Source organism: Microcebus murinus, chromosome 1 (assembly GCF_040939455.1).
Source record: "Microcebus murinus isolate Inina chromosome 1, M.murinus_Inina_mat1.0, whole genome shotgun sequence".
Taxonomy (NCBI): domain Eukaryota; kingdom Metazoa; phylum Chordata; class Mammalia; order Primates; family Cheirogaleidae; genus Microcebus; species Microcebus murinus.
In genome coordinates, this window is record NC_134104.1 from 116,319,358 (window position 1) to 116,345,695 (window position 26,338).

A 26,338-nucleotide genomic window follows, 5' to 3' on the forward strand; every position below is an offset into this window, starting at 1 on the left:
AGATTCTGGATATTAGCCCTTTCGTATAGTTTATGAATTCATATAGCTTATTCGTATAGTTTACAAATATTTTCTCCCATTCTGTAGGTTGTCTATTTGCTATGTTGATTATTTCCTTAGATGTGCAGAAGATTTTTGATTTAATAAAGTTCCATTTATTTATTTTTGTTGTTGCAGTAATTGCCATTGTGGTCTTATTTGTAAATTTTTTGCCTAGGCCGATATCTAGAAGAGTTTTCCCTACATTTTCTTCTAGAATTTTTATGGTTTCATGCCTTACATTTAAGTCTTTTATCCATCTTGAATTAATTTTTTGTAAGTGGTGAGAGACAGGGGTTCTGTTTCATTCTTCTGCATGTGGCTATCCAATTTTCCCAGCACCATTTATTGAATAGCACTTCTTTCCCCAGTGTATATTGTTGTCCGCTTTGTCAAAGATCAGTTGGTTTTATGTAGATAGTTTTATATCTGGGTTTTCTGTTCTTGTTCCATTGGTCTATGTCTCCGTTTTGTGCCTATACCATGCTGTTTTGGCTATAGTTTGAATTCTGGTAATGCGATGCCTCCAGATTTGTTCTTTTGACTTAAGATTGCTTTGTCTATTCAGGCTCTTTTCTGGTTCGAAACAAAGCATGAAATCATTTTTTCTAGATCTGTGAAATATAATATTGGTATTTTGATGAGGATTTCACTGAATCTGTAGATCACTTTGGGTAGCATGGGCATTTTAACAATGTTGATTCTACCAATCTATGAGCATAGAAAAATGGCCAATAAGTATATGAAAAAATCCTCAAAATCACTAATTATCAGGGAGATACAAAGTAAAACTACAATGAGATATCACCTTAGTACTGTAAGAATGGCTTTTTATTAGAAAAAGTCTAAAAACAATAGATACTGGCATGGATGCAGAGAAAATGGAATGCTTATACACTGATGGTGGCACTGCAAATTAGCACAACCTCTATGGAAAACAGTATGGAAATTTCTCAAAGAACTATAAATAGACCTACTATTCAATCCAGCAATCCCACTACTGGGTTTCTACCCAAAGAAAAAGAAGTCATTTTATCAAAAGACACCTGCACTCGAATGTTTATTGCAGTACAATTCATAATTGCAAAGATGTGGAATCAATCCAAGTGCCCATCAATTCATGAGTGGATTAGCAAAATGTGGTATATGTATATTCAGCCATAAAAAGGATGAATGAATGCCTTTTGCAGTGATTTGGAAGGAATTGGAGACCATTATCCTAAGTGAAGTATCTCAAGAATGGCAAAACAAACACCACATGTACTCTCTGATAAACTGGAACTAACTGATGGGCACATATGTGCCCAGAGGGAAGTAAAAGTCATTGGAAATAAAGTGGGGGAAGGGAGGGGAGCAGCAAAAACCTGCCTTGCAGGTACAATGAACACTTTGGGTGATGGGCACACTTATAGTCCTGACTCAAGCTATGTAACAAAAACATTTGTACCCCCATAACATTTTGAAATTATATTAAAAAGGTAAAAGAAAAACAACAACAAATGGCTAGGACTATAGGCAGGCACCACCACATCTGGCTAATTTTTAATTTTTTTTGTAGAGACAGGGTCTTACTATGTTGCCCAGGCTAGACTTGAACTCCTGGCCTCAAGCAATCCTCCTGCCTCAGCCTCCTAAAGTGCTGGGATCACAGGTGTGAGCCATTGTGCCCTGTCTCTAACTGGCAATTTTGATACAAGCTTCTATATTCGACTTTTCCTCTGTACAGCCCCAGTTTGGAACTGGGTAAGATTTCAGAACAATAAAAGACATTGGCAATTGAGAGGTAACCATGAAACTGCTCATGTTGATCTAAAATCAAAATGTGTTCTCAAGTCAAGTGCTTATTATTACATAGGGTTAGTGTGTGGATTAATACTTATACGTCCTGTCTTATTATTAAGAGATAGTAAATTTTTCTGCTTAATTCTCACACCCCTTGCTTTTCCTTCCCCTCTATCAGTATCTTTCATTGACTGTTCACAAACAGGTTAGGGTTCCAGTTAGGATTACCTTGCCAACAAGCGCCGACTGTCAGTTGCATGGCAATGTGAGATGGATGAATAGGCCAATCGTTGGTCACCAGGTATGGTTCATATGTTGCTCCATCCATGTATAAGGTAACCACAGGGAACTCCACGTTGATGACATAGTAATGCCACTCTTTGTCACAAATCTAATAAAAAGGAAGAAGCAATACTTAAAATATGCAATGCAACATAAAACAGGCTTTTATTCTAATTATGAAAAGGGGAGAAAATATTTTTGGGTCAACAATTTTTACTGCAAAGAACTCAAGGAACATAATGGTTTATATACACTGAGGTTATAGAAGTTCATTGTCAAACATATAGGGGCCAACCGTGGGGAAGAGGAACATCCGAGAATCCAATCACCAGGCAGATAATTGACTGTGGGAAGATTATTCAGCCCTACCTTTGTGCACCTGGGAAGGCGGAGAAGAGCTTACAATGGGTCCTACTGGTCTGGACTCAGTGCAGAGCACTGTCACACACATGTTCTCTCACAACCTTTTGTGCCCAAGACTCCCAGTCTCAGGGCTGGAAACCAAAACCTAACCTTCATGGATTGATAGAGATGCTGGGGGGCTAGGGTGGAGTTACAACTCCTGACCTCAAGGAACTGAACTCACATGGAAAGATTCAAAACAAAAACCAAGACTGGCATGTCTTGGGAAGAGAGATGGGAAGCAGGAAAGGTGGGAAGACCAGACCAGGGTCCCGCCCTCTCTCTGATCGCTATGCAAGAGCCCTGGGAGTCAGTGACTCTCTCCTTCACACCACCTCTCGCTCTAATCCCTCGGCGCCCTGCGGTGTCCACCTCTGAGAGGCCTCTCATCTGCATCCTCTTGTCTCCATCGACCCTGCTATCAGTGGCAGGGGAGACAGATGAGTTCCGAATGAAGGTGACCCCAAGGTGAGGGCATCAAAGCCCTCCCTACATCTCACTCTGGATTAAATGTGCTGTTTCTCATGAATAGATAACACCAACAGGGATGCTAAATGATCTTTCTCCTTTCATTTTGAAATAAGAATTTTTTCCTTAATGTTCTTTTTATATTGTCCTGTCTCATGTCTCAGAAAATTGTTCCTTTTGAAGCCCATTAGTCTGATAAAGCCTGATGAATATTTTAGGGGACTTTGGAAGGTAAGCAGGAGGGGTCCAGGCAGATCTCTCCAAAGTCCTGTTACTCTCAGTGAGAGGCCCTGATCTCGTTTACACTCCCCTCCTGCTTGATGCCCTGGACCAGACCCAGGGCTGGGTGCAGGGCTCTCGGGCTAGGCTGTGTCTGGGGTGGGGTGACACCAGGGTGTGGGGGTGACACAAAGGCAGATCTAAAGATAGAGTCTGCGGCTGATGGAGGAGAGGGAACTGTCTGAATGAAGCACCCAATCCAAGGAGGCCAAAGCACCCTGAACTTAGGGTTTGCGATCATGGCTAGCCAGGCAGCAGAGGTAAAATAGAACATGGTTCACATCCTGGGGATACTCCCAGAGCCATCTGGAAACTCTGGCCAGGCCCAGGGTGGGGAGGAAGCAGTAGCAGTGGGGTGACCCTGACCACTCCCCATGCCCTGAAGAACACAGGCAGAGCACCGACAGCCAACCAGGCAGTGCTGCGGGGCTCCCCCATCCTGGCCTCCACCCCCACCCCACGGTGCCCGTCCTCCCCGCATGAGTGGCATGTTGAATCCTCAGGCTTCAGCTGACTCTACAGCACTCCATGTCTGCCGAGGCTGGATGGAGAATAATCCTCTGGCTTTCTTTCATAACACTTAGCATTCTTGTAGGACCATCCAAAAACAATTCTAAGGAAGGAGCAAAATAATTCCATAACTCAACAGCAGCAGTAACCCTTCTCAGTACGACAATTTTTTCCTAGGTGATTTTCCCAGCTCTTCCGTAGTGTGCATCATTGAGCAGTGGCACCGTGATGCCCTGCGTAGAGACAGTGATCCTGAACGCTGTGCGGAGTCTCATTTTTTTGTGGGGGATTTCCCATTTTCATTAGCATATCCAAGGCTCCCAACAGCCTCAAACTGTAATAACTTTTCAACCTTACTAAAAAAATGGAACTTTTCTATTTGCAGCATTACTATAAACATCCTTGAAATAGCAGCTGGGGAAGATCTATTTGGATCACACTGCATAACAATTTGAAAGTGTGCATGCTTCACTTAATAGCAGCATTTAAAAAATTTTATCACAAATTTTATTTTAAATGGCTGTATAATATGGTTATACTATAATATATTTAAATATTTCCAGATATTATTTATGTATCAGCTATTATTAATGATGTTATAATGAATTTATTGTGCATAAATGTTTGCATATCTGATTATAACATTAGGAAAGATTTCTGGGAATAGGACTACCTGGTCAAAGGTTTGGAGGTATTTTTAAGGCTCTTGATACATAGCATACATTTTCTTTTCTGCAAAAGTTTGTACCTATTTATAATCCTACCCTCAGAGTGTGAGGATATCCATGCATTGTACCCTTGCTACACTGAGTACTAAAAGATAAAAGTAAAATCCTGGTAATTTGAAAGGAGATATATATTTTGTCACATTTTAATATGGCTTACACAGGATGGCAAGATTTGTATTCTGCAAGATCAAAAGGGAAAGCATTCTGGGTGTGGGGAACAGCCTGAGCCAAGAGTCAGAGGTAGGAATGGTTAGGAGCTGCCCCATTGAGCTGCTAACTGGGCATCTGAACAATCTTTTAACCCATGTTAGGCGTACGCCTGCAGACTTCTCCCACCAAGTAATATATGACAGCAGCTAAAGGAAATACCTAATTAGTGTTTCATAAATGTGGATCTATGTTCAGGAAGAGACCCACATTGACCCTCTGCCAGAACTGCAGGGACAAACTGTAATTGAAAAATGATCGAGCCAGGAGGCAGCAAAAATAAATGTGTCGATGCATAGTTCAACCAAGAAAGAAGGAAATTAGGCAAAGTGACCTTTCCTGGGGGAAGAGAAAAACTTTAACTCCTGACTGTTTGTGAATCACCGGTGAAATCTACCGGCCTCGAGCCTGCCTGACACCATGGCTGAGAGGACGCCCAAGGCTTCACCTGGACCAGACACTTCCATCTCTGCCCACCTGCAAGTGTGTTCCCAATGGGGAACAGCTGTAGCTGCTGCTTAGCTGATGAGTGAGTCAGAGGCCAGAAACCCAGGGACAGATGACCAGGAAGGGTAGCAGAGATTCACCAAAGGAGATCTGAGTTAGGGGTAGGCTGGCGTTCCATCGAGAACCAGGGGGCGAGAAAGCCTCCCATGGGATGAGGAGGAGAAAATCAGGTGAGAGATTCTCTGTGTAGCTGCTCACAGGATGATCCAAATGTGCATGTAAGGTTCATATTGGAAGTGTTTTCAGTAAATCTCCTCACTCAGGGAATGGAGAGATTCTTTCCAGCTTGGAGAAGGTGGAATTTAGGGTGGACAATTGAAGGACTGTTAATGTTTCATTAGGAATAGATGGTGAGTAATAAATTCCAAGCAAATGAAGCACAAACCCCTTACTCCTTTATTTATCCATCTATCTTTTCTATTGTCAAAGGTACTAGGTTTGGGGCATTCACTCATTCATTCATGCATTCACTCATTCATTCACTCCTGCACATATTTACTAAATGCACATCCTACTTTGTGAACTAATAAAGCACCTGCCTTTATGAAGCTTATCTTATGGTCTAGTCATGGGATTGACAAAAAAGCTTATGACCGATTGGGATTCATGCCCAGCATAGATTTGTGCAAGGTGCTATGTCAACTCCATGGAGGAAGACGGGGTGTGTGATGCACTGGCAGATGGGAAGGAGCAAAGACACTGAGTTTGGAGGTGAGGCTGCGTTTAGGAAAGGTGAGGAGTGTGAGATAAGGCTGATTTTGAACTGAGGATTGAGGCCTTGGATTGCTTTTATTCTGTAGGCAACGGGAGGTCTGGAGGTTTCTGGGTGGGAGGAGGGGATGGTAGTTGTAACAACAACTGTGGAACGTGCTTTTCCATTTTGAAGCAGCTTTCCATATTCCTCCTTATACTCTTTAATCCTTGCTGCAACCCTATGAAATAGAAGGACCAATTCTATCCTAGGCACTATTAGAAAGGAAAGGTAAAGAAATGACATGATTTCTTATCCCAAGGAATTTACAATCTTCTTGGGAGTTAGAGGCAACTATCACACACACCACTGTGGGCTTCCACACTTGGGCTCTGGTGTTTTCATTACACACACAGCTAGTGGCTGAGCTATACACACGTATAGCCACATCAGGATCTTGAGCAGAGCCTTTTCCTCTGAGTGGTGGACTTGCACATCAGATTGTCTCCAGATGGCACCACTTGGATGTTCTATAGGCACTTTGAACTCGTTCTTCTAAATACCTCTGATGCTGCAGCCTGACCTGTTCCCTCCCCTGCGACCCTTGTGTCAGTAAACACTCCTTCGTGCCATCTGTCATCCCAGCCAGAACACCAGGCATGGCTTTGGACTCTTTCCCTCCCTCCGGTCATTTTACTGCCAGTTTCTGATGATGCTCATCCACTCTCCACTCTGTACCCTCACTTCTCCGCCACACTTACAATATTTGCTAGGGAGGGGAAGGGATGGATGAAGGGAGACTGACTGAGAAAGTGTTTCCAGGACAGGCTTTTGCAAGGTGGAAAGGATTTGAGCAGGGGGAGAGGAGCATTTGTAGCCGGGGAGTGGGGCGACAGCTTTGGTGTGAGTGTGGCCTAAAGGAGTGAGCAGCCCGCTAGTGACCAGCTGCGCTGGGGCTTCAGGCAGCCACAGAATGAGCAGGTTAGGGGAGCAGAAGGAGGGTGCAGGAGGGAGTTGGTGCAGGCTGAGTCTGTGGGTACTGGGTTGGGTATCATAGCTGCTTCATGGATTTCTGGGGAATCATGTTCTAGACTTTGGGAAAACAACTGAAACTTTCTAATTCTTGGCCACCCATCTGTGAAGTGAGGATAATAGTAGTATCTATTTATAGGCCTGTTGGGTGAATTGAGCAAAGACATATACAGTGTTTAGCACATATATTCAGCCTGATCAGATAGGGGACCACTTTCTTTTTGCAAATATATTGAAATGCTGGATATAATATAGCAACAACAATAATAACAGAAGAAAACAAAAATTAAAAAGCTAGGGAGACAACTCTTTAGGTATCATAAACAAGGAAAGCAAAGTTGCACCTGAGAGTTGAAACTGAGTGGCCCATCCTATCAGCTGGAGTTTCAAAGCCCTCAAGGAGAAGAGAGGAATGGAGACTGAAGTCCTCTGTGTGTGTGCGCGCGTGCACGAACACACACACACACACACACACACACACACACACACACACTCAAGCTGGGATGTCTGCATAAAGCCTGCAGCTGTGAGGGACTATCTGATGCCCAGGTCCCGGAATAAACACTGCCACTGACCTAGGGATGCAGGGTGGAATCCAGCCGGCTACTCTGGAACAAGTCACCTCTGAGAAGTTAGACCCCAGGCCTTCTCTGTGCATGGGCATCAGGTCCAAATACACACAGCTCACATGGGATGAAAATTCTGAACTCAGAAAGTCACTTAGAAAACCATCCATGAAGTCTTTCAGGCCCTTAGCAGAGACTAACTCAAAACCTCTCAGTACTCAAAACCTCACAACTTAGGGCATATGCTAGACAGGGTTGAAACTATGCAAACCAGATTCTCTCTGCAGACTTGCAAGGCCCTTTGGCCTCAGGCCACTGTTTTGGAACATAAGAAAGATCAGGTTTTGGTTAGCGCCGAGATCAACCTCATGCCAGGGGAAAGAGGCCACTCTTATTTGCAAGTTTATTTGAGATCTTCCCAGGAGGTCGCCTGCACTTCTGAACTGGCAGGGAGAAGTACAGTATGTTTTCAGTGGAAGGTGATTATGACAGCTCAGAAAGCACCCACCGGGCCTCCTGTCAAAGAGTGACTGCTGACTCAGGGCAGCAGAACACAGGCAGCAGGAAACACGAAAGGTAGCCTGTCTCAAAGAGACCACCCCAAGTGAGATCTGGTTGAGCAACATTTGGGCAAATCCCTAAAACAATCCTGAAAAACCATCCTTGCAATTTGTGCTTTAGAGCTTGTAAATCAAGAATCGCTTAGCACTCAGGATTTAAATTCATCCATGGAGAGAAGAAACATAGCTTTTTTATGCACTGATGATGTGCCTAGCATCCCGGCACCATGATATGATTCTTGTCTATGTAATCAGCTGGTTTGTTCTTTCTCGCCACTGCCCTTAAGCAGTGGCAAGGAGATTTCCTTCTCCAACCTTGGATGATACACTTGGCAGATCCTTTAGCATTTCTAGTCACCATTTTCTTATACAGACTTACGATGGTTCAACTTATGATTTTTTGTCCTTACGATGGTGCAAAAGCAATGCCCATTCAGTAGAAAATGTACTTCAATAATCCTATTTAAAAATGGGCAAAAGATCTGAACATACATTTCTCAAAAGTAGGCATACGAATGGCCAAGAGAAATATGAAAAAAATGTTCAACATCACTTATTATCAGAGAAATGCAAATCATAATTACAACAAGACATCATTTCACCCCAGTTAAAATGGCTTGTATCAAAAAGACAGGCAATAACAGATGCTGTCGAGGATGCAGAGAAAAGGGAACCCTGGTACACTGTTGGTGGGAATGTATAATAAATTAGTACAACCACTATGGAGCACAGTATGGAGGCTTCTCAAAAAACTAAAAATAGAACTGCCATATGGCCTAGCAATTCCACTACTAGGTATATGTCCAAAAGAATAAAAATAAAAAGGAAAACAATATATCAAAGAGATATCTGCACTCCCATGTTCATTGCCGCATATGCACAATAGCCAATATATGGAACCAACATAAGTGCCCATCAAAGAATGAATGGATAAAGAAAATGTGGCATATGTGTACAACAGAATATTTTTATTCAGCCATAAAAAGAATGGAATCCTGTCATTTGAAACAACATGGATGGAACTCGAGGCCATTATGTTAAGTGAAATGAGCCAAGCGCTGAAAGACAAATATTACATATTCTCACTCATATATGGGGACAAAAAAGTAGATCTTACAAAGATAGAGAGTAGATGGGTGGTTACCAGAGGCTGGAAGAGAAAGGGGGAGGAGGGAATGAAGGAGAACAAAAGAATACAAATGTATTTATTACCACTTTACTGTATACTTAAATGGTAACGATGGTAAATTATATATGTATATTTTACCTCAATAAAAAATCAATCAATCAATAAAAACCATACTGTGAGTACTGATAGAACCATTCTGCTTTTCATTTTCAGTATAGTATTCAATAAAGTACATAAGATATTTAACACTTTATTATAAAATAGGCTTTGTGTTAGATGATTTGCCCAACTGTAGGGTAATGCAAGCGTTCTGAGCATGTGTAAGGTGAGCTAGGCTAAGCTATGGTGGTCGGTAGGTTAGGTATTTTAAATGCATTTTTGACTCATGATATTTTCAGCTTCCAATGGGCTTATTGGGATGTAACTCCATCATAAGTTGAGAAGCATCTATATTAAAAAGTCCTTTTTAATCAGACTCTTGTCTAATTCAAACCATCTCCCCTCACCCAGCTTGGGGCTGCTCTGCAAACTCTGCCAAGCCCTGTGGAGGTGGGGTCGGTGGTGCTGACTGGGAGCCAGGGCTTAGGGCAGAGACTCCACCGTCAGTGAAGTGGGGGTGTGCATTCCCCGTGCTCTGTCTCCTGCAGGCGCTAAGAGGGGGACCCTGCCAGGGAAGACGAGCCCCCGCATTTGCTATTACTCAGGAAAATCTCCACCTGGGACCCTTTCAGCCTTCCTTTCCCAACTGTGATTCTGACTACCTTGCAAGATACACCATGAACAAAGGAGTGCAGGGCCCAAAATGTTTTGGAAAAGCCTCATTTAACACAGTTCAGCAGGTTTCCTTCAGCAGAACTCCTCAGAGCAGTGCTTCTCAAAGTGTGCTTCCTCACCAGTGGCATTGGCATCACCGGGGAACTTGCTGGAAAGGCAGACTCCCCCACCCACCCCAGACCCACTGAATCGGAAACTCCGGGGGCAGGGCGTGGCAGTCTGTGTTTCAGCAAGCCCTCCTGGTGGCTCTGGCGTGGCTCAGTTTGAGTACCTCCACCTCAGAGAATTTAACACGCCAGTGTGGGGACCCAGTAGGCTGTTCACAAAATTTGGGGACCTTATTTATTTTGTCTCTTGTTAGGTGCCTATGAATATCACATGGAACAAAAAACCCCAGAAGATATGTCCTGTGAAATTTATTCCACACATACTTCCTGAGTACCCACTATGTCCCAGGCACCTCCCAGGTGCTGGGAAGGTGACAGTGAACAGAACAGAACGATTCAGTGGCCAGTTCCTTCCCGCTTCCCAGCAAATGCCACAGTCTCTCCCCTTCCCCGCCATTCCCCCCACCCCTGGCATTCCCCCCACCCCCGTTCCAAAGTTGTCCTGCCTCTGCTCATGTATTTCTTAATGCTTCTTCTCCTGAGCTTGAGGACTCCTCTTACTTCTCAAAGAAAAAAAAACAAAAAACCTCTCTTAAGCCCACCAAGCCTTCTGCCTCCTCGCTGTTTTTTGGTTCCAGGGCACACCACGGAATTCATCTGGGGATGTTTTCCTCATGAATTTCCTGAACTAGCTGACATCTGTCAGGGCCCTGGGGCACAGATTCAGAGCTGCAGAGAACAGCCTGCCTGTTGTACGTTGTAAGCGCCCATGTACAGACTGAATTTAATATTTTAACAGGTCAGGAAGCACATGTCTTAAATTTGACAATTAGGAAAGGGAATAATATCTCCTCATGTGTTCCATCCCTGAACAATCAACTGCACAAAGACCGAGCAGATTGCTTTGCCCCCAAGTAGGAATTGTCTTGAAAGTGAGTCATTTTAGGAGGGGCTTGAGGTGACTGGAGTCTCATCGTATGGGTTCTGCCCACCCCCACAAAAGACTGAGCTTTTCAAGGTATAGTGTAAGGGATATGATAGCCACTCAATAATTAGCATATACTAATAGACCAACTGAATGAGTGAGTGAACAAACGATTATTTTAAAAGCCAGCAACACTGGAAATGGATCCTCTAGAAAAGAGGGACAGGAGGGCCCAGCTCGGAAAACTGGAGCATGGTCCTGGGGACGAGGCTGTATCTGTGCCAAATCCTCAGAATTCGAGCAAACTCACCAGCACTGACTGTTCCAGAAAAAGGGTTGAGAAGCCCCTGGCAGATATGCAGAGTTTTGCACAGAAGATGAGATCCTCGTGGAGAAGCAAGGAGGGTACATCAGACGTGTGGGTGCCAGTGAGCCCCTGCCTAGGGAGGGGCGATGCATGATGCATGGGTGTCCTCACCAGCCTCTAGCTTCCATGCGCATTCTGGGGGTGCCGCACCTCTTTGCCTTCACACTGAGAGGCAGGGGCCTTGAAGTGACTTGCTCATGGTAAGACAGCCTGTGAGTGACAGGACTGGAGCCCAGAACTCCTGTTTCCTGTCCTCAGGCCTGTGTGTTGGAAAGGTACCTCTTGGCAAAGGTGAGAATAAATTGTAGCCCTTTGAAGAGGACTCTAGCATATTAAACAAATAGCCTGCTGAGATGCAGCTAACTATTCAGTAATATATTTGAAGAAAATTAATTTTTCATTCTGCCTCTCAGAATATCGAGGCTGGCTGTTCATAAACACAGCCTGTCTCTAAGTGAACAGAGACGGAATCCTCCTTGCAAGTTAAACAGAGTGTGTGTGTGTGTGTGTCTCAGTGGATATCTTTAGAGAAATATAATTATAATTTAGTTGACATATCTCATATCTTAGACCTGGTAAATAAACTTACCCTGAATAATTCAAATAAAAAATTCTGCCCCTTTGGAAAACGGAACTGATCTTGAATGGAAATGGTTAAGTATTTCTACTTCCAAAGATATAACATGTGCTGCCCAGAAAGGACACCCTGCATCACAAAGCTCGCCGGGGACTTGCTCATCCATTGTCTCTGTAAACCAGCCACTCTGGGCTGCGGCTGGCCAGGCTCTCCTTCAGCTACATGCCTGCGCGGCCATGTGTCTGTCTGCTCCCTGGAGGTGTGGCAGAGGGGAAGAGTGTGTGTTTAAAACGGAGCCCCAGGACAGACTCTCCACCACGTGGGCTTCCCAAACTCATACTGCTCTGCCGGAATTTGGAGCCACTGGTGGGAATTACAGTCTAGCCACATCTGGATCATCTGCTCCCCTTGCAGAGCAATTTCCACGGAGAGGTCGATTTGCATTTTATGGGGGCCTCCGGGGAAGGCTTGTGAACAGGTTGCTTCTGCTTAGAACTCAACAGCAAAGAAATTCAGTATTTCGAACTATATAAGTCAATTTGTTAAGTTTGTACGAATTTATAGAAATCTTTGAAAAACAGTTGCAGTTTTAAATCCACTAGAATATCTAAGATCTTAAGCCCAGGCTGTTACGGATATTTTCCAAGTGGAACCTTCGCACCTGGGTTTTGGTCTCATACAAAGCTCTGGAAACTGGTTAAAATCCAGTAATACTCTTCTCTTTCCCAAACAAAAACAAAAACCAAACAAAACCTGTAAACACAGAAACTTTCTCTGGCTTTGGAAAGAAGATGGGGTAGTCCATCCACCTCCATGCCAGGTTGTGATGAATCACTTAGCATAGACTTTGAGAGCCAAGTACAGGCAAAGCATGTGCTGGTTCCCAGCTTCAGTCCAACTGTGGATGTCAGAAAATGTGCATATAAATGGCCTTCTTCATTCACTGAGATTAAGTGAGTATGGTCATTCATCCCAGCTTCCATCCAAGCTACACTGTTCAGACTTCAGAAAGTCTCCAAATAAGACTGGGAAGGCCACAGAGTCCAGGACTTTGTGTGGCTTTCTCTTTTTCCCCTGCTGGCCCCCTAAAACAGGGCTACCTAGGGACATAAAAGTGCTCAAAGAGTGGGCACTGCGTCTGATGCCATCACTCACCACGACAGAAAAGGCAGTGGCAAGGTAGTAGGGCACTGACCTTTTTTTTTGGTATTCAGAAAGAAAATTTCTTGAATCTCACATGATAATAATGGTAATCAGTGAGGATGGGATATGTATTCAGGAAGTGCTACTTTTACAAGGAGATTCCCTTGTTAATAATAATAATAATAATAATAACAGAGGTTCCCATTAAAGGAACCACATGCATGCATTCCTTCACTTGTTTATTCACTGATCCGTGCACTAAACATGCTGGAGCCTGCCATGCACCAGGCACCCTGCCCCATTCAGAGGAAGTGGAGGTAGCCAGGACCTTGGCACTCTCTGTCAAGCCCTGTGGTTCCCTCTCTAGTGATCTGGCAGAAGCAGGGAGATGCTCAGACTTAAGACTGATGCAGAGGGCACTGATTCTTATGCCTGAGTTTCTGGATTTAACTGATAAGAAAAGGGCAGCACTGAGGAGAGGAAGGCGGGGCAGAGGATGGCAGGCTCTCCAAGGTCCTCACTGCCTGTGGCTGCCTTTCCTGCGGCTCTTCCCAGGGGCCCCTGTGAAGCAGACCCCCCCCCCCATGAGGCCACATGTACTGTAGGTCCTCTGTCCTCCTGCGAGGGTGAAACTCTCCTTATAAAGTAGCCAGTGTAGCCAAGTCATGAAAAGTTATCTTTTCTGCTATCCCAAACTCTTGGACAATAATTTTATTCTTTTTTTTAGGAATTTCCTTAATAAGTTGCATTTGCATCCCAATCCCGGGGAGACTGGCACATTAAAACCATCCCCCTTGTGTTGTCAGAATAAAGGCCCTCAAAGAGGTCCATGTCCTAATCCCTTACACCTGTGAACATGTTATAGTCATGCATTGGTTAATGACGGGGATGCATTCTGAGGCAGGTGTTGTAAGGCGATTTTGTTGTGTGAACATCACAGAGTGCACTTACACAAATCCAGGTGGGAGGGCCCACTACACACTGAGGCTATACATGGTGTAGCTATTGCTCCCAGGCTACAAACCTGTCCATCACGCCACTATGCCAAACGCTGTAGGCAATTGCAACACAATGGTTAGTATTTGTGTATCTAAATACATGTAAACATAAAAATGGTACAATCATAATAGTATCATAATCATACGGGACCATCTATATGTAGGTCGTTGTTGACAGAAACATCGTTAGATGGCATATGACTATACTTAAATAGCAAAGGGACTTTTCAGGAGAGATTAAGTGAAGGATCTTGAGAAGGGGAGATAATCCTGGACCATCGGGGCGGGCCAGTGTCATCACAAGGGTCCTCACAAGTGAAAGAGGAGGGCAGAGGGGCAGAGGGGATGTGAAGGGAAGCAGAAGCTGAGTGATGTGTCACTTACTTTAAAGATGGGAGGGGCCGAGACAAGGAATGCAGACAGGGTCTATAAACCAGGAGAGGGCAAGGAAGCAGAAGCTCCCCTAGAGCCTCCAGGAGAAACACAGCCCTTCCAATACCTCGATTTTAGCCCCTGAGACCCATTTAAGACATCTGACCTCCAAAACTGTAAGTTAATTAATTTGTGTTGTTTGAAGTTTCCAGGTGCATGGTGTCTTGCACAGTAGGAATAGGAAACCAATGCAACCATCTTGCTCCACCCATAGTTCTTGCTTCTCTACACAAACTGACTTCCTCACTGCTCTTTTTGTACTAGACCTTGTCCGTGTTCCCCACATCAGCTCTGCTCTCTCTTCTCCATCTCCCCGCCATGTGGCTAGCTCCACACTCCACTCACCTGCCTCCAAATCCTTCACCGATGCCAGGCACACTGTGTTCTGATTTCTGAACTCCCTCAGTATTTTGAAGAGTGCTTCACGATTTGTGTAATGCAAGACCACTTTAGATAAATAAACAGAAATCTCATCCACTGAAAGACATTAAAAAGTGCTGGGCTGGCCACACACAACATAACAAGAGGCCACCTCTACTCAGTGCTCCTGTGTGCCTAAGCCTGAGCAAGCCTCCCTAAGCTGCATGGCAAGGGCTCACCTTCCTGAAACGCCCACTGAGGGCCTGCAGAATGCACTGTGGGGCGGAGGGGCCAGCCGCTGTCCTTGTCCACCCTGTAGGCAAATGCAGACCTCTACACCTCTTGCTGCTCAGCCCATCCAAGACTGTATTTGTTTCCTACAAGTGTTTCCATCTAGAGATGTGGAATTGGTTGCCTTTGGGCTCAGAGAGGGTTAAGCCTGAAAGAAATGCTCTCCTGATTTTCTGAAGTGTCTCCCCAGGGAGAGGCCCATTCAGGAGAAGGCTCCCATTTTTTCACCCTCGCCCACCACTGCTATGAGTGCAGCCTTCTCTCGTACATTCCATGCCACGCCCTGGGCTAGGAACTTTGCATACATTGCCTTGTTTAGTTCTTCCAACAACTCTTGGAGGTAGTACTGTTATTTTCTCCATTTTACAGGTAGACTGAGGCTCAAAGAGGCTAAACAACTTGTTCAAGGTCACACATGGAGTTTGTGTCTAGAGCCTGGCTGGAAATCCTTGCTGCTCGTCACCATCAACCTGCAATACAAGGGTCACCTGGGAGCTGGCTAGAAATGTAGAACCTCAGGCCCCGCCCCAGGCCTTCTGAATGACTCTGCACTTTAACAAGATCTCCAGGTGATTCGTGTGCACATCAAAGTTTAAGAAGCTCTGCTCTCTGCCCCTATGTGATTCTATCACTCAAGAAAGAAAACACCAATCATTTATTGGATGAGAATTTGAATGGTGTGCCTGTGTAAGGATTCTTGCAGGTCAAGAGGAACTAGACACTGTGGGAGGTGGGAGGGTCTTGGGAGAGGAGATGAGGCCTGCCTGAGCATTCCATTTAATCCCAAAGGCCTTGGGTAGGGGTGTCCCTCCTCCCTGCACCTAGCTTCAGCCAGGCAGGGGAGAGCTGCCTCTACGAGTTTGCAGGAGAACTGGCACTGGGAATCTGTCCATGGGTGGTGGCCATGGAAACCAGTGGCCTCCAAAGAGCACTAGAGCTACCGAGACTGCTCTTGAAAACGTCTGGACTGGAGCGTCCTGAGCCTAAGGAGGAAGCAGTGGAATTTCAGAATTACTGGCAAGCTAGCAGGTACGCAGGAGGGAGTGAGGGAGAGCAAGAGCGAGGTGGGCAGAGAGCGAGGGTGACTGATTTGGGGATGAGGTGCCTTGGGCAGCGCATGTGTTAAGGGCTGGCTCTAGCAACAGCAACGTCAGGAGCCCTCCCTTTCACCCAACACTCAACTGGAAGTGAACAGAGCAAGACTGGCACTCAATCATTATAATGATTTAAATTCTTTAAACCTGTTAATTGAGATTTTACTTATTTATACCCACCTCATTCCTCATCATATTTAAGGTTAATTTATATTAATAATAGATTCTTAACCATATTTAATGGCAAACACACTAATCATTTTCCATTAACAAAATACTACTTCATTATTTTCATAGTACCCCACAATGTTATCCCATTTTCTGCTCAGACTCCCTGGGAGGACGGGTGGGTATTATATGCACGCTACGGATGGAAAAAGTACGCCCGGCAGAAGTACAGTGAGTTCATCAGAGGCGGCTCATGGGTGGGGGCCTGGGACACAGCCCGGCTCTCCTGAGATCTAGATGGCACTCCTTCCTTGGCTGGCTTTTCCAGCCAACTGCGCAAACATGAGAACCAGACCAAGGCTAACAACACAACACTAATCAAATACAGGCAGAGAAGAGGACAGGTCCAACACTCTGATTCAGCAACACTCATTTCTCATCTTTTAGTACGACCCTTGTTTTAGATGTGCCTAGACTGCTGCCTGCCTGGATGGTTTCCTCTGAATGGTTTCTATGGCAGGACTGCTCATATCTATTACAAAGTTTATATTCCCCTCGCAGATATTCTGAGTACATTCCTAATTGTCTAATATGCCTTTTTCTTGTGGTCATATATATGGGTATGTCGTATATGTTGTGTGGTTCATTTTCTCAATTCCCAGATATTTTCTGGGTCCTTAAACAATTACCAGCAAGGCTGGTTTTTGGACTAGCCTCTCATATTCAATGAGAAGAAATGCCTGAGTGTTGCACTGAGTGGGCAAATGAGGAGATATTTATTTCCAGAATCCCTGAGGCTCACAAGCTAATTCTGTATTCCCGAACCCCCACTTGGGGGCCCCTGACCTGAGCCTCCCTGACCTCACCATAAAGTACCCTAATTTCCAACTTTGCTCACCCCTCAATGAGAACCATAGCATTTTTACTGGGGTCTTAGGTACCCGTACCCCATACAGAGCAAAAGGCAGAATTTTAGGCATCAGGGCAGGCCAATCAGAGACACTCAGAGTGATTTTACCTCCCATGAGCTATAGTGAGGGCAATCCTGCCAGTGAGCAGAGCTGCCCTGCACAAAGACCAGCCTCACTGTCTCTAAATGCTCTCCCTGGACTCCAGGCCACAGGGACAGCTCAGCACCTATGGGGCCTTTGTTCCTAAGGTTATGGTTCTCAGGTTCTCACCCTAGAAATAAAAAGAGAAGAAGAATGCCCAAGCCAAAGGCATCCTCCCTCATCCTTGAGCCATTTAATTACAAGGTCCAATCAAACTAATTACACAGTAGGGACCTTGACAACATTAGATAATTAAAGTCCGCCTTGTTGCTGAGCTCCAGAAGGGTAGATTGTTTATGCTGCAGTCAGTAGATGTGGCTGTGAGTCATGTAGTTGGAAAGGCAAACCCCGTGGCCAAGGGAACCGGGAGAAAGAGAAGCATCTGCAGATGACAAACCCTGCAAGGGCTCAACATCGAGTTAATGGGAATCCACATTTTTCAGAGAGAGGTGTATGAATTGTTTTTTTCTCTAGCAAAATCCATAGCTATAGAAATCAGGTTTCCTCAGCAGATTATATAACTGAGGCACAGTTGGTAGGAATTGAGTTGTGTGAAGATTAAACAGGGTGAAAACCAGTTAGTGCAGTACTGGGCATATAGTCAATGCTCAAAAAATAGCTATTATTTTGATATAATCATTGTTAATTATTCAGCGCAAAAGCATTCATCAAGTGCCCACAATGCCACTCAGGGTTGGGGATTCCAAAGGCATGCTGCCCTCGTACAACCTTGGGTTTCCAATGGCAAATGTAACCAATGCTGAGAGGAGATACTTCAGGAAACAAAAGGCTTATACTCAGCCTGAGACAGTGCGTTCAAGCCACCTTGTTGTGTAGAGAGGTGGTGACGACAGCTAGTGGTTGTGACGATGCCTCCTCAGATACTCAGTTTAGCTGGTCTGGGCACTCCAGGGGATAAAGAGAAGTGGTGCCTTGAGGATACAATGTTCATGGAGAGACCAGATTAGCACATCATCAATAACCGTTGAATTTTATTTATACCTTGACCCAGCCAACACAGACTGTGGCTTGTGATGATAGAATCAACACAATTTTTTTTTTTTTAAAAATCAGGAAGTAGAAGCCATGGAAGGGAAACTGTGGCTAGAAAAGTCTGTCATACACGTCTCTGGGCTACTTTAGAGCTTGGCACCATCTGGGGCAGGAGGGTGCGGGCATGGCCACTTGGCACCAGCTGCCTTTGTGACAAATAACTCTGTGTGGTCCACCTAGCAGCTGCCCAGCGACGGACGCCCCAACAGCACCTCACCCTGTGGCTGGGCTCCCTGGTTGTCCCTGAGCCGTGGCAGCACTCATGCCCGCACCACCTACATGTGCAGGGGGAATCACGCTCCCGGGGAAATCTTGGGCTGCTAGAAGACAAGTGTCAATGGATAAACTCTTCTCCTTTTCTGCCCTACATAAGACACAGCTGCGAATTATTATTAGCTAATAATTGCCCTAGAAGAGCAACCAGTTGTACTTGCTCACAAGTCCAGCTTGATAATCCACCCTTTTGTGTATGTCCCTCATTCCCTGTCTCACTCCCTTATCTGTCACTGTCATCTCCCTGGGCTTGTGCCCCTTAGTGTGAAGGAGAGAGTCTTTAACCTTTGCATCCGGCTTTGCTTTCTGGGCACTCAGACTTTCTGGGCAGAAAGTTAAGATGAACACATGGAGGTGTATGTGGTTTGTGCCCTGAACGTATGCTGAAAGGGTCTGCACTGTTTAGCAGAGGGGCCAGACAGTTGGTTCTAAGCTTAGTAGCAGCCAATGCAAAGAGGAAACTTGATGAGTAATACTGTCTTATTATGTGCATAAAATTAAAAGATAGCTAGTATTAAAGAGAAGCACAGCCTTTTCTTGTATGGAGTCCAGACAGAAATCTCTCTGTGGGTCTTCAAAAGGAGACATTTCTGTGATGTAGAAACCATTTCCTCAATGTCACCCTTTATTCATCTAATGATCAGTTTTGGGGGCTAGTTCTTATAATACCCTTCAACATGGCCTGAAAGGTTAACATGAAGGTATACACTAGTAAGAGCAGGTTTGTAGAGAGACCAGGTAAGGAGCTGTGTGGCTTAAGGTAAGCCATTGCAATTCTCTGAGCCTCAGGTCTGCCAACTGTGACGTGGGGTAATGACTCTTCTTCACAGACTGCTGTGACAATTAAAAGAGCACCAACCTGAATAACAAATCAAGATCCCATCACTACAAAAAAAAAATATTAGCTGGACTTGGTGGCTTGTGCCTGTGGTCTCAGCTACCCAGTAGGTTAAGGCAGGAGTGTCACTTGAACCCAGGAGTTTGAAGTTGCAGTGAGCTGTGATGATGCCACTGCACTCTAGCCTGGACAACAGGGTGAGACTGTATCTTACACAGCAACAACAATAAAACAAAACAAAAACAAAAACTGCAGGCAAAGCACCTAGAGCAGATCCTGCACAGAGAAGCTGAATAATGTTCATCCCTTTGACACTCTTCTTCTCTCTTCTGTTATGTTATGGCCTGGGAATGTTATCCAGCCCCTGACATGATAGAGTGGGAGCTATGCCAAGTGTTTTTTTGTGACTCCCCATAGAACCTAGCTTAATACCTAATATAAAGCATAATAGGTATACACAGTAGGTGCTGTTCACAAAATATTTGACTGAAAAAGCAAACTTGTCACATTGCCCTCAGGTTGCATGACTAATGCTACAGCTATAAGAACAGCACGACTGAGCTTCCAAACAAACCCTGTAATGCATGTAAATGATTCTTCACCGTCCTAAATAATAACACAGATTTAATTAAAAATACTTTAAAGACATCCTTTCAAAGCCTCACCCCGACACTCTGTTACTTTATCAGGCTCTCAGTTTGCTGACTTAAATGTGATTTTTTGCTGAAACCTCTGAATGGCAAATCACATTTTCATCCCAAAGTGTCAGAGATAAAGCCATGTGAGAGAATGGAATAATTAAAGGCCAAAGAGGTAAACCCAGCTCGCAACGCAATGGCAAAACAAAACATGAGCGAGGCAATAATGTGCCCAGACTTCTTCTTCTTTTTTTTTCTTTGTTGATTAAATCAGAGGTCTTGGTTATAAAGTAGAACCTTGTTTTCCTGAAATATTAATCTATGTCTGAAGTTTTAAAAAGTCCATGGTTGATTCTAACAATTCAAACTTCTGGTGAGTGTCCTTGGTGGAGAAGAGGAAGGTTTGTTAGACTGTTTGTGGAATATTCCTTAGGTGGGATTCCCCTGCCTCCTGTGAGGGAAGTTTAACTGCAGACTCCTGAGCTCTTCCCGTATATATTCATTTCCATTCATGTACCCATCCACCCATCCATGAATCCATCTATCCGTTTAGCCGCCAGCCAGTCAGCATACATTTCTGAGCCCCTACTGTGAGCCAGACACAACTCTTGTTCTGGGTGATACAGCAGGAAATACTACAGGCAAGGTTCCTCCTCTCATGGAGTGATACTACACATTTACCTGGACACTAATAGAATGTAAACCAGTGTTACTCATATTGATATTTATTCAATCACATTTCCTTAAGCAAGTGCAAAAGGCCTACGTTTACTGGAGTCTGAGGTGAGTGACTGCGTTTTCCCGAGAGGGTGAGGGCCTCACCTCACCTTTTGACTTAGTCCTATATTTCCAGTGCCTGGCATAAAATCCAGAACACAGTACACACTCAGAAAAAGTGCGTTCAATGACAGAAATCTACTCTCCTCAAGGACATAGATAATGTCTTATTTGCCTCTTGTAGGATGTTCCAGAATTGGTAGGTTTTAGCTCATTTAATAATCATTTTCCAAGACCTATTCATTTCCTAAATATTGTGCATGTCTTTTAGTGAACATATGCATGTGTTTCTTCTGGGTAGATGGCTAGGAATGGAATTGCTAGGTCCACTTTAGTAGATACTGCCAAATAGTTTTCCAAAGAGGCTGTACCATTTGCACAAGCAATATACAAGACTTATAGATGCTCTGTACTTGGTAATGCATTTTTTTTTATTCCTTAACCTTTTTTAAAAATCTATTCTGGTGGGCATTTACTATAGCTCTGGTGGGCATTTACTATAGCTCAGTGTGATTTAAATTTTGCATTTTTCTAATGTCTAATAAAATTGAGCACTTTTTCATGTATTTACTGGCCATTTGGATAACTTCTTTCTTAAAGGGCTTGTTCAAATCTTTTGGAGGTCCAGGAATTTTGTCTACTTTGTTCACTATTATATTCTCAGGCTCTAGAGTGCCAGGTAGTGGACCCTCAACGGAAGTATTTGTTAAGCAAATGAGGACATTTACATATCTCATCTACTATCATTTTCTTAATATTTTTTAAACCAACTCACTTTTCTTAAGCATTATACAATTCATCCATGCAACAAAAAACACTTGTATCCCCTAAATCTATTGAAATAAAAAAAAGATGATCCTCTTCCAAAAAAAAAAAAAATACTCACTTTTACTTAAATAAACTGACAAAATAATTTTATATAATTTCATGGTTGTGAAATCATGTTGTAATGTACAAGTTGTGCTTTTTCTCATATGCATTAAAATAAATGGTTCATTATTAAAATTTTTAAAAGTCCATTTATATATTTCTAATATCTCTCCCCAAATGTCATTGCTGACATATTAACATCCTCCAAATTAAATGAACTGCTTCTGTTGAAACGTTTAAGTGTGCATTACGTGTTAGCTGTGATTAGCTTTCCTGCACCACCAGTAGTATGTGAACCACAACCAGCAGATCCAGGGTGAGGGTGAAGCAGGGGACCAGGGACATGTCCAGGCAAGGCGGTGTTGATGTGTTTAGAAAGATCATCAGTTCGAGGCAGCAGAGCAGAGAGAAGGCTGGAGGGGCGCCAGACTGGCTAGACACACAGAGACATGGAAAGACAAATTAACACTTGACTCTGTGATGTAAAGTATGTTTTCCAAGATTTTAAATGACCAGTTGTGCTTTACTGCACCTATAAAAAGCCTTGAGTGTGTTAGAAACAAAGACTTGTAGGGAGTTAAGACTGCTAAAATGTTATTAAATGAACAGGCGTTCAATGTCCTGCCCCTCTCCCTCTAGATAAGCTATTCTTAGATGAAATGCAGAAATGGACCACCACGGAGTAGTAAGTGCAGTGAGGAAGTCTCACTGGCTCGGCTTTTTCAACTGGCCATTCACATGAATGCACGCAGCCTGGCCACATGCGAGCCCGTTTTGGACATCTCAGCTGGGCAGGCGAGGCTGCGGGACCTCGTGAGGTGTAGGGGCTGTCCCCTGCTTACTGAGCAGATGATGGTGTCAATGTTCAGCCACGACACTACCTGGTGAGCAGACTGCCCATGACTGAAAGGTGGGAAGTCACAGAATCCTGCTTTTGAGCCTGCCTGGAACATAGCCCTAGGGGAATGTCCCACATTCTGAACTGGCCCTGGGCAGATGGCAGCAAGGATGGCAGCCTTCTCTGTGGCTCGGCCTCAGTCTTTTGGAATGAGAGTCCATGGGATGCTCCTACTCTGGGTCACAAATGGAATACAGTGTGGCCCAGTAACTGCTGCTTCTGGGGACGAGCGTCTAGCATGGAGGCACTGGGAGCCTCCGTGTTCAGCCCCGACTCCAGCAGGAAGGGATCCTTCCATCATAAGGAGATGTCAAAGCCCCCTCCCATCTCCATGGAGGTGAGGGAACAGAGAAGAATGATGGCTGCAGAGCCATAGGGTCCACTGAGCAGAGCCCCCAAGGATCTGGATAGAGACAGAGGCTGTCATGCCCCCCAGCATACTAGGCTGGGCAGTAGAAGGAAGCAGAGTCTTGGAAGGAGGAGTTAAACCTTTAATGACTTTAGACTGCACTGAATCAATGCTTAGGCAAAGGTCAGCAGCTATGCAGGGGTAACAAGGATCTCAAAGCAGGAAATCCTGCCCCAGAGCAGTCATCATGAGGTGGGAGCAGCCCTGATGCTCAGGGAAGACTCCAGACATCATAGCAGGGACCACTCTGTTGGACACCTGAGGGGAGGTTCCCCACCAACTCCTTAATGCGGAAAACCTGGACTCAGAAAGCTGTAGCAGGTGCAACAGGCTACATTAACACATTTAATCCTCCCAGCCCTATGGAGTGAGTGCCATTTTACAGGTGGGGAAATGGAGGCCTAGTGAACTTAGCTAACTTTCCCAAGGCCACACAGCTAGCAGTGGCAGAGCTGGGATTCGACCCCATGAAGTTAGGTTCCAGAATCTGTACACTTAACCACTAAGCCAGGCTACCATTTACAACCAAACACACCAGAGGGTATAGCCTCTTTATTTCCATAAATCCCTGGATTCTAGAACCCTACAGGACAGATTGGAACTGGTTAAACCAAGACTCTGATCTCCAGTATGGGGTAAAACAAGGTAAAAATAAAGACAATGATGAAACCATGCAACTTAGTGATCCTCTGGCATGAATTGGGTGCTTTATCTATATATCTAATGCCCAGATAGCCCACTATATACATGAAGGCGTGGTAAATAATATCCCTAAGTAACATCTGCTGCTAGGGGATAGCCCTGGTGAGATTCGAACTGAAGTTTTCTGCTCAGAACCAATGTTCTCGCTTCTGCATACTTTCCTCTGTCCTCCTGAGGCTTTATATTTTCTCCAGGTACACCACATGTACAAACTGTCCTTCCTCTTCTGGGGGCATTTGAATGTGAAGCCTCACCTGTCACTTGGGAATGGGACTGCAGGCCTCAGGGGGCCCCCTGGCAAGCCTGTGCCAATTTGCACTTGCCTCTAGCAGCATATTTGGAATGCACCCTTGCCAATACTTGGTGTTCTCATTAAAACAAAAACAAAAATAAAAATTGACTTTGCTAGTTTACTTGATAAAAATGATTTTTTAAAAATTTTATGATTTGTGCTTTTCAACTCCTGGCCTGGGCTGTCCACTCCTGTAGACTAACCACCTGTACCTGTCAGGGACCCCAGACCTAGTACTTCCCTGTCAAAAGAGTGCCAACTTGGTTCGAATGTCAGCTTTCCTATTTTCTGGCCAGTTGATCAAAGGCCAGTTGTTTTTAAACCTCTCCAAGCCACCATTACCTCATACCTGGGTGAGGGCGTCATGATGCCTGCAGGAATTAACTGAGACATTGAGGTGAAGATGTGCAAATGTATAACAAGGTGTCCAGCCCATGAACAGTTCACCTCCCTGCATCCTCCAAAGAGCCAAGACAGGGTCAATTTCATCCCCAAAGCTTTAGAATGGGCCAGGGTGTGGTGTGGTACATGTTCAAAAGTTATGTCCTTTCTCTGCTGCTCAGTCCAAACCTTCCACCGCCCCCAGGCATGGGCCAGGGGACCCTTTCCAGCCCCTCTTCTGTATTCCCCTTCTTCCAGCACCAATCGTGGCATTCTAGTTACCTTTTTTACCCACTAAACTCTAAGTCTCATGGCTAGAATCAAGCGTCATTTGTTGCCCCAGCACCTGGCAAAGTCTCCAGCACACAGTGGCCCTCAGCACTTGCTGCTTCTTCCGGTTAAGTTCCCTTTTATTGAAAAGCAAGAGGTAGAGAGCCACACAAGACAAGTGCAGAACTTAAGGACCCACTGTGGAGTGAACATCGTGCAGCCACGCCCAGGTCAAGAACAGGACAGCTGTAAAAAAGTCACCTCCGGGTCCCACCCCAACAGCAACCACTCCCCTCCTCCCAAGAGTATCCAGTGTCCTGGCTTTTTAAAATTTTCATTTTAGTGTATTATGGGGGTACAAATGTTAAGGTTATGTATATTGCCCATATCCCCCTTCCCTCTCGAGTCAGAGCTTCAATCGTGTCCATCCCCTAAACGTTGCACATCTCACTCGTTGTGTTTGTATATACCCATCCCTTCCTCCCCCCTCCCACCTGCCCGACACCCGATAAATGTTATTCCTATATGTCCACTTAGGTGTTGATCTGTTAATACCAATTTGCTGGCTTTTACAGTCTTTACTTCACTGCAGTTTTATCACTTACATCTGCATTCCTAGCAACTATTGTTCAGTTTCGCCCATTAAAAAACTTATGTTCCTTAAGTCTTTTTAAATCTACAGATTACCCCTTCATCATTTGCTTTTTTTTTTTTTTTTTTTTTTACAATTTAACTTTTGAAGAACCCAGGACATTTGACCAATAGAGAGTCCCAGTCTTTTTGTTATTTGTGTACTCATGTGCAGTTCAAAATGTTCCTCTGTCCCAGTATTTCCTGCAAATAGGCAACTGAACCTAGGCTCATTTTTTTTTCATTTTTTTGCCCCCAACCCAGAATCAGCTATTTCTTTAAGAAACCTTGGTATCTTTTAGTGCAAATGATATTTTAAGACTACAGTATGAATAAGGAAAGTAGGTACCTGGCATTTGTCATAGTTCTGTTTGCCACTCTATGCCCTGTTCCCACCAAATCAGTGCCTGGTATGGAGTAGCTGCTCATCATCCATCCATCCATCTATGCATGTGTGTATGACTGTGCTAGCCCAACAAAACACTTCCAAATGGGTTAAATGTTCTGCTATCGCTACCTCATTAACCCTGCTTTACATTCATTATGCCATTAAATCCTCATAACCACCTCTGAGGTGTTTATAATTGCCCTCATTTTACAGATGAGGATACCAAGTCTCAGAGAGATGAAGCCACTCACCCAAGGTCACACTGACAATAAGGGACAGAGCTGAGCTGCAAACTCGGGTGTCAGAGATTCTAAAGTTGCATGCCTTTCACTGCTCTTTAATGAATATTTGTCCTTGAAATATAAGTTTGTTCACTTTGAAATTTGATTTTGACCAAAGTTTGTTGGTGAGTAAGCGACTGGCTGTGTCACTTCACGGGGCAGAGTGTA

General features: G+C 44.4%; 1 protein-coding gene across 1 annotated transcript in view; it reads right to left on the reverse strand.

The window, feature by feature from the left end:
• Window positions 1-26,338, reverse strand: part of CLSTN2 (calsyntenin 2) — a 590,942-nt gene that overhangs the window by 40,167 nt on the left and 524,437 nt on the right. The window contains exon 9 of the mRNA XM_012762292.2: window positions 2,050-2,212. Within this exon, the coding sequence (XP_012617746.1) occupies window positions 2,050-2,212 (163 nt within the window). The remainder of the gene's footprint in view (window positions 1-2,049; window positions 2,213-26,338) is intronic.